Source organism: Lactuca virosa, chromosome 6 (genome assembly GCF_052849685.1).
Source record: "Lactuca virosa cultivar CGN04683 chromosome 6, Lactuca_virosa_CGN04683_v6, whole genome shotgun sequence".
NCBI lineage: Eukaryota > Viridiplantae > Streptophyta > Magnoliopsida > Asterales > Asteraceae > Lactuca > Lactuca virosa.
The window spans coordinates 218,853,489-218,862,396 of record NC_136431.1 but is presented as its reverse complement, the minus strand read 5'-3'; the positions used below and the strand labels follow the sequence as shown (position 1 = coordinate 218,862,396).

At 36.9% G+C, this 8,908-nt stretch overlaps 2 protein-coding genes across 2 annotated transcripts; one reads left to right on the top strand and one right to left on the bottom strand.

Moving 5' to 3' along the window:
• Positions 1–463: 463 nt before the first annotated feature.
• On the top strand, positions 464–4,683 carry LOC145120197 (uncharacterized). The gene is made up of 2 exons (XM_079056008.1): positions 464–677; positions 985–4,683. Exon 2 carries the CDS (start codon positions 1,014–1,016, stop codon positions 4,404–4,406), a length of 3,393 nt encoding a protein of 1,130 aa, XP_078912134.1. The 5' UTR covers positions 464–677; positions 985–1,013; the 3' UTR covers positions 4,407–4,683.
• Positions 4,684–4,797: 114 nt separating this feature from the next.
• On the bottom strand, positions 4,798–7,104 carry CLPR4 (CLP protease R subunit 4). The gene is made up of 7 exons (XM_079056009.1): positions 6,723–7,104; positions 5,981–6,184; positions 5,707–5,762; positions 5,460–5,586; positions 5,293–5,370; positions 5,093–5,206; positions 4,798–5,022 (listed from the first exon to the last, which is right to left on the bottom strand). The coding sequence occupies exons 1-7, from the start codon at positions 6,975–6,977 to the stop codon at positions 4,951–4,953; spliced, it is 906 nt and encodes a 301-aa protein (XP_078912135.1). The 5' UTR covers positions 6,978–7,104; the 3' UTR covers positions 4,798–4,950.
• Positions 7,105–8,908: the final 1,804 nt, after the last annotated feature.

The following is an 8,908-nucleotide window of genomic DNA, read 5'->3' as shown; positions in this document are numbered from 1 at the left end:
CTTTTATATAAGAGAGTTAAGTCTACGGCTTTTAACCCATATTGTTTTTGAGGAATCTCACATTGTTGGGGATGAAAAATCTTGAGCTTCTCATCTCTATGTAAAGTTTCTCAAGAATTGATTAGCACTCCTCATCCAAGTCAAAGAACTCGCTGGGTTACCTGATTTTTAGAAAAAAAGGAAAAACAAAAACAAAAAAAATCCCGACAAAAAACCGTAAAAAAACCGCAAAAACCGAACCGCATAAAAACCGAACGGTGCGGTTTCTAAACTTCAAAAAACCGAAGTTGCGGTTTTCGGTTCGGTTTTGGCCAAAAAACGCACCAAACCGCATCATGCTCACCCCTATTAACCCTTAAAAAAATATAAAGTGTAATTAATATTAATATTATTTAATAAAGTTTACTCAAATATTATAAAACCTAACTTTTATCCTTCTCAAAACATTGCATCTATACGTACACACTCGTAGTGATCGTGGCTGGTTTTCGGTCCGTTTTCTGCTACAACGTATCATCACTTCACCATTTACAAACTTTGCGGCGTGTAAGAAAGCAACAGAAAGGGATTGTCGATCGTTGCTTAGAGACATCGATCCCGAATTCTCCTTCTCCACGCACCACTACACAGGCTTCATTCATTTCTCTCGGATGCCGTCTTAATCCTAATCGTATAAGGTAATTTCTTCTCTATTTTAGTTATTAGCCATGCTTTTAGGCTTCATTTTTTTATTATCGCCTACCCTTTTTCATTTTATGTAATTCGTTGTGATTTTTTTTCCAGTGCCCTAATTGCATCAGTCAATTCAATTCTATATCGTTTCGGGTTTTTTTTGGTTTATTGTATTTGCCAGTTACAAATTTTCTGTATATTCATCGATAATTCGTGTTATATATGCCACGAAACAATGGAAATTCTCTTTATAACCCTAGATCTTATGTTTTTTTTTTAAATATCTGTGATGATTAACTGTTAGTTGCTCAGGAATCAAGGGCGAATTTCTCAGTTTGATAATGGTGCTCAAGTCGCAAGACCTTTTATCTGATGCGACTGTGATAAGAACTCCAAATCAGAATGGTAGCTGTTCCTCGAATGGGGCTTCTGTTCTTCCCCTCAAATGGAAGCCTCGCAGTGTATCTGCTGTTAGGGATTTTCCGCGAGGGTGTGGATCTATTGTGCATCCAGTTAATACTGAGACAGCAGAAACACAGGTTGAATCTTTACCCCGTGACATCGCAAAATCTACAGAAGATGGAAAGATGGAGTTGATTGTGGAGTGTCACAAGGAGAAAGGAGACAGTCTAGTCATGTTGAAGGATGAAATCAGTAGCCCTGTTACTGGAGTGATTGAGGTGGATGATAATGGTGGTAGTGTTAATGCTATCAAGGAATCCACACGGAAGTTGAAATTTCCTCAAAGAAGAGTTTCAGCAGTTCGTGAGTTCCCTCCTTATTGTGGCTTGAATGCAACTGAACCTACAAAAGAAGAACGCATAAGAATCAATGGAAAGAGAAGATTTGGAATTGAGGATAAGGGCGATGAAAGAAATGAAAGATTGACAGATTCTGTAGTGGTTGGTGGTGAAAAGTCCAATGGAAATGTCAAAGATGATTCTCTCCATAAAACTCAATCAAAAGAAAGCAATGAGTCTCTAATGGAAAATCAAGATCCAAAGGGAGATAAAAGTGATAAAAGATCAATGGAGAAAATGATAGTGGTTGATGAGGAATCAAACATAAATGTTCAAAAAGGGAAAGCCCCGAAGCTTAAAGATGATTTAGACAACAAATCACAAATCGCATCTCAAATCATAAAGAAAGTATGCCAGGATCTTGTGGTGTACACATGTGACAACGATCTGAACAAAAGATCTGTAATTGATTTATCTGATGAAGATTCAGAAGAAAATCTTGAAGATGAAAGCTTTCACAATTCTAAACCACAAGTAGTGATGCCAATCAGATCACTTGCACCAATTCAAGAAAACATCAAGAAAGTCAAAGGTGAAAGTAAGAGAGTCAGCCGTAAGAAACACCTTAAAGATGACACCAATACTCCGGTATTTATAAGAGGGGACAGGAGGGTCGTTATAGGCCTAATGGCTCCATCAGTTGTGCCCTTCATAACACCCAAGAAGTCAAAATCAGAAAAAGTCAAAGTTGCTGAGGAGTCAAGTGCTTTTACCACCTCTATAACACCCAAGTCAGAATCAGAAAAAGTCAAAGTTGTTGAGGAGGCAAGTACTCATACCACTTCCATAACACCCAAAAAGTCAAAATCGGAAAAAGTCAAAGTTGTTGAGGAGTCAAGTGCTCATACCACCTCCATAAAACCCAAAAAGTCAAAATTGGAAAAAGTCAAAGTTGTTGAGGAGTCCAGTACTTTTACCACCTCCATAACACCCAAGAAGTTAGAATTGGAAAAGGTCAAAGTTGTTGAGGAATCTAGTGCTCATACCACCTCCATAACACCCAAGAAGTCAAAATCAGAAAAAGTCAAAGTTGTTGAGGAGTCGAGTACTCATACCACCTCCATAACACCCATGAAATCAGAATCAGAAAAAGTCAAAGTTGTTGAGGAGTCAAGTGCTCATACCACCTCTATAACACCCAAGAAGTCAAAATCAAAAAAAGTCAAAGTTGTTGAGGAGTCAAGTGCTCATACCACCTCCACAACACCGAAGAAGTCAAAATCAAAAAAAGTCAAAGTTTCCAAAGAGTCAACTGCTTATACTGGTACACTTGATATTGTTGTGAGAACCGAAGAACCAATTGCTCAAGAAACGGAAGAGCAAGGAGACGAGTTTCCCAATTCCCATGAAGTTGAAGTTGCAGTCCCACCTTTTGGTCCTCGGAGTTCCAATTCCGCCCGGAATAGAATCAGGGAAACCCTTCGACGCTTCCAAGTTTTATGTCGCAAACTTCTACAAGGCGAAGAAGCAAAAATAAGTGAAGACGATGAATCAAAACACGTGTTGACCGGAAAACGAGTTGACCTCACAGCAAAATCATTCCTCCAAAAACAAGGCAAAATACCCGACCGAGGCGAAAAAACATACGGTTCCATTCCGGGGATAGAAGTCGGAGACGAATTCCAATACCGAGTTGAACTCGCCTTAGTTGGCCTCCATTGGCTTCTTCAAGGCGGCATAGATTACATCCGACACGGAAACACCAAAACCCCCGTGGCGGTTTCCGTCGTTGCTTCCGGCGGTTACGACAACGAAATCAACAAACCGGAATGCTTAATCTATTCCGGTTCCGGCGGAATCGGAAAAGACAAACAAATCTTAGACCAAAAGCTCGAAAGAGGCAACATCGCTTTGAAAAACAACATCAACCTCAAAATCCCCGTTCGTGTCATCCGAGGTTATAAAGGTAAATCCACCGAACCCTCATCAAAATCTCTAACAACCACTTACATATACGACGGTTTATACACCGTCGAAAAATACTGGCAAGAAAAGGGCCCACACGGGAACCTAGTATTCAAATTCGAATTAAAACGGATCCCGGGTCAACCCGAACTCGCGATCCGCGAAGTAAAATCCAAAAAATTCAAAACCCGCGAAGGCCTTTGTGTTGATGACATCACAAACGGAAAAGAAAAAATCCGTATTGCAGCGGTTAACACAATCAACGATGAAAAACCGCCGTCTTTCAACTACATTACGAAAATCATGTACCCGGATTGGTACCGCGACCGCCGCCCGGTGCCGCCCACGGGATGTGACTGTGTCGGGCGGTGCTCCGACAAACGGTGCAAATGTGCCGCCAAGAACGGCGGTGAGATTCCGTATAATCACAACGGTGCGATCGTGGAAGCGAAACCGTTGGTTTACGAATGTGGGCCCGCGTGTAAGTGCCCGCCTAGCTGTTACAATAGGGTGACACAACATGGGATGAAAATTCAGTTGGAGATTTTTAAAACGGAAACTCGCGGGTGGGGGGTTAGGTCGTTGAATTCGATTTCTTCCGGAAGTTTTATTTGTGAGTATGTAGGGGAGCTTCTAGAAGATACGGAAGCGGAAAAACGAACGGGTAATGATGAGTATTTGTTTGATATCGGGCAGAATTATAGTGATATGGGTACGGGTGTGGGTATGGGTACGGGTGTGGATACGGGTACGGATGGGTTTACGATTGATGCTGCGAATTATGGGAATGTGGGGAGGTTTATAAATCATAGTTGTTCGCCGAATTTGTATGCGCAAAATGTGTTGTATGATCAAGAGGATAAAAGGATGCCACATATTATGCTTTTTGCTGCGGAGAATATTCCACCCTTGCAGGAGTTGACTTATCATTATAATTATGCGGTGGATACTGTTCATGATTCGGATGGGAATATAAAGGTTAAGAAGTGTTTTTGTGGGTCGTCCGAGTGTACGGGGAGGTTGTATTGAGGTGAAAGTGGTAGGTTTTTTTTTTTTTTTTGTTATTTAGGTATTGTACTTTTGATGTGTGTTGCTACTATATGGGCTTTTACTAGCTTTTGCAATGCTAGATCTTATTAGTATATGTGATATGTCCATGTTGTGTTTGTGTATGTGTGTGTATGCATATATCAATGGGTATGTAGCCTAGTGGTATCAGGTGTGTTGGAAATAGTCTAGTTGAGGGTATATGATGGAAAAATGTGTAGCTTTACGAGTATGAATAGCATGTTTATGTATGTATGTATGCATATGCACATCTACATTAAATTACATATGTATGCATATACATTGATAAACATACAATAATGTGTAATTTTATCCAGTGTGATCATCATTCATTTTTGTAGGGATAAAGGTATATCAAATCACTTACATAGCAAAACAACTTTATCATGAAAAGAATTTCAAGAAACACATAGTTGAACTATCAAAAATATTTTGGACTTTCAAACTACCTTTCCCTATTACAAACCCATATGACCAATATTTAAATTTTTTTAAACCAATGATCTCAAAGTAGTTGTGCTTTCCTCAAATCCGAAAGCACTCCTCTATCTTCGCTCCCCCTTTCATTATAAATAACCTACAAAAACAACAACAAAAAGTAAATAAAACAATTTATAATTTGTTTTTTATGTAAAAAAAATCAATACCTTATCAATGATTCCATATTCAACAGCCTCACTAGGACTAAAATATTTTGGACGCCTTATATCCTCTTCGATCTGCTCTGTTGTCTTCCCTATATGCTTTGCATACAGTTTCACCTTCAATCACACCATCAAAACACACACACATTTAAAATATACACACTTAGGCGTTGACTAATTGGACAAAAGTCAAACCAAAATACCAATTCAGTCTTCACATTCTTTATTTCCTTTCTCATAATCTCAACATCAGTTGCTTGACCTTGAAATCTTGCAATTGGCTAACAAAACAACTAACCAACATCAATATTTTTTTAACTTAATAGTAAAAATTTCAATAAAATGTTTAATAAAAAAAAAGAGAGATAACCTGTTTTATCATGATGGTTGATGAGGGCAATGCTGACCGATTTCCCTTTGCTCCAGCAGCCAATAGTAATGCAGCTTCTCCCCATGCATTCCCAACACATAGTGTAAAAATAGGTGGCTTCACATATCTGCAAAATGGATATTTGAAAAAATTAATCTTTATTGCATTTAAATGTTGATGATGTAATAAAGAACTACTGTAATGATATTTGTAAGTGTAATAGCATAAATTCATAAAGACTTGGTACCTCATAACATCATATATTGCAAAAGCTTCTGTTTCATACCCCAACTTTTCACCACCCTGGAAAATGTAAAAGAAAATCAAAAGTAAGATCGTATTAAACATTTATTCATTCTTAGTGTCTGTTTGGTATGATGGAATGGAATGGATCATTACATTCCATTTTCATGTTTAGTTGGCTTGAAGGAATGGAATGAGTCATTCATAAGTGTTGTTTGTTGGGTATAATTAGAATCAAATACATAAATAATCTTGGATAATAAAGTGAATAATAATACCTTGGTAGTTCCAGTAGAGTTTATGTAAAGGTATATGGGCTTTTTGTCATCCTCGTATTGAAGGTAAAGAAATTCTGCCAATATGAGTTCAGTTACAGAGGGGACTAGAGACATACCCAAATACACAATTCTGTTCTTGTATAAATAAGATGCTAAATCTGGAGGTGGTTGTTCCCAAGCACTTCCCCTTGAGAAAGGAATCACCTGTCAAGATACAAATCAAATGAAATATACGTATGAATACATATACTGAATCAGTATCAAGCACCATAAGCAAGATATCCCATATTTTATAACAAGAAGAAGCAACTGAATAGGCTCACTATGCTCTAATACATCCAAGAATCAATAACACATGCAATGTTAGGTTAAAAAACTGCTTTTGATTTCATTGTTCTTGGAAAGATAGGAATAGAATGTACATGGCCTTCCAAACCCTAGGAATGTTAAAAGTACCAATATAGAGTTTGGGGGTGTTGTAAAGTAATTATGTTCGCATCGATTTTGAATCCAACAAGCAGTTTGTCAGGCTATAAATCCTTATGCTGGAATCGAGCTCATAGCTTGCGAGAAAAAAATTGAAAGGGGAAAATCAATTTCGGTTCTCTTCGGTTGATTTATTTCATTCGGTACTAATCTATTACCATGAAATTTTGAAAGGGTATCTTATATTCATCAAATATTTAACCTAATGAAAACATTAGATTGAAATTTAGAGGAGAGACGGAAACTTGGAAAATACCATGGTAACACCGAGTCGTTTTCCATGAGAGCTTAAAGACGGGTTGAGGGATGCAGGTCGGATCTTCTGACCGGAGAAGTCGCTGGAAATACTGCTGCCGACGAACGGGGAGGTAAAATTGGTGGATAAGGAAGCTTTAATAGACGAATTAGAAGATGATAAAGAAGCGGGTACAGTTCGATTACTTCGTGAATTGGTTTTTGAAACTATGCGTGCGCTGGGGAAGAAGTGGGAAGCCATTGTCGCTACCTCCATAACTGCTTTTGCAGCTCAGTTGAGAAAGGAGCAGAAAAATGGTTTGGAGATGAGGGAAGAGTTTTGGGGGAATAGGCTAAATTGTTTGGAGCAATTTGACCCGATCCATCTGGACTGAAGTCTAAATTTCGGGTCAAATAAATTGTTTGCATACGAACTATATATATGTTCTATATTAGTAAATCATTTATTTTAATTTTAAAAATGTGTATGTATCTATCAAATCCATAACAATATCGAATTAGATCATATTTAATACAAGTAAAAATAAAATATCTAATAAATCATTAAACTATATACCATGATTACTACATCAATCATATTTATAAAAAAAATCAAAAAATATCCCATATCTCGTGAATAAAATAATCTACTTGTAATTTCTACAATAATTATCATAAAATCTTTATAATATATTATTTAGAAAGTATATAAAAAATATGTTTATATTACTATGTATAATGTTTTAAAAACCAGTTTTTCAATCGAACCAGTCTAGTAGTCGCTTCCCGGTTCGACTACCGATTCAACCCGACTTCCATAATATATATATATATATATATATATATATATATATAGAGAGAGAGAGAGAGAGAGAGCTAGGTTCAGGTATTTAAAGTAATTATTGTGTTATTGTATGCACCCATCAGATTTTAGATAAATCAAATCATTTAATAAATAATATAAGGGTATTATAGTAATCTTATTATTAGTTAATTATGTTAAAATAGTTATATAATTGGATATTAGTTGTATTCCTAGTAAATCGCAATTTATAACATTCAATCGACATCAAGATTCAAAACCCTAAATTGAAGCCAGTATCGTTTTTTCCTTCTTCACTTCTCAAATCCGATCGACACCTCCCAAAATCGCACCTCCTCTTCTTCGCGTCTCCTCCCTCCGGTCGACAGAAGCCAAATGATTGCAGCTCCCTTCTCTCTTCTCTAATCGATCGATGAAATTAACAGCTCCTTAATCTTGTTGATTGATCGGACGTAATTGTCTCCCTTTTCCTCCTCTATTTCTGATTCGAATAGCACCACACTCTTCTATTTTTTTATTGGCAGAATTGATGAATGCTGGTGGTTTGGTGGAGGTTAATGGACTTATAAGGTTGGGTGTTTGGTGATGGTGGTGGCTGGAAAGTGGTATAAGGTGGTCCTGAGTGGTTCGGTGGTGGCAGTTTTCACGAGACAAGGGGATGAATAAGGGTGGTTTCAATTGGTTGCTGTGATTTGGGTTCTCACAGGTGGCTTTTTAAGGTAGATTCGTTGGTGATGAAGGTGGGATAAAGGAGGGAGAAGGGTGATGTTTTTTGGGAGTTTGAAGGCTGTTAACGGTGATGGGTAAGAAATCTGTAAAGTACAAAGTGAAGGTAGTTTGTCACTATTTCATATCAAATTTACTTCTTCTTATATGATAAAAATCAATTTGTTTCTGTAGAGGATTCAATGGATGATATTGGTGCCATTCCAATTCTTTTGGAATGGAATCATGAATTCCAATTCTGTTGGAATGGAATCAAGAATTCTAATTCTGTTGGAATGGAGTATGAATATTTTCTCACTGATTTATGCATGTTCTACAATTATTGGTTATTGGTTTTGGTGCAATTCACAAGTCCACATATTTTTCCAAAGAAATTTAGTTTTTTATTTTTCATTTGCTAATGCATTATTGGAATCTAAACTACAATTTGGTTTTGTTTTCACAGAAGTTGATGCTTGAAGAACGGACCACAAAATTGAAAGTGATTCTAAGCAACATTATTCTTTTAGAATGTATTAGTGTTGTTGTTAGATTTTGATGTTTTCTTTCCCGTTTTGAAAGTTTTTTATTCTTTAATAATAAATGTAATTCTTAACAATTGTTACCTGTATTCTATAAGAAATAATGTATTTTTCGTTTTTATTCTTCAATTGATTGTT

What these genes read in the sequence shown, in the direction of transcription:
- LOC145120197 (XM_079056008.1), top strand. Translation starts at nt 1,014, where the DNA reads ATGGTGCTCAAGTCGCAAGACCTTTTATCTGATGCGACTGTGATAAGA.
- CLPR4 (XM_079056009.1), bottom strand. Translation starts at nt 6,977, where the DNA reads ATGGAGGTAGCGACAATGGCTTCCCACTTCTTCCCCAGCGCACGCATA. An exon ending in AACGACTCGGTGTTACCATG is followed by an intron (nt 6,185 to 6,722) that starts GTATTTTCCAAG and finishes GTATCTTGACAG; the next exon opens with GTGATTCCTTTCTCAAGGGG. An exon ending in AATATGGAATCATTGATAAG is followed by an intron (nt 5,023 to 5,092) that starts GTATTGATTTTT and finishes TTGTTTTTGTAG; the next exon opens with GTTATTTATAATGAAAGGGG.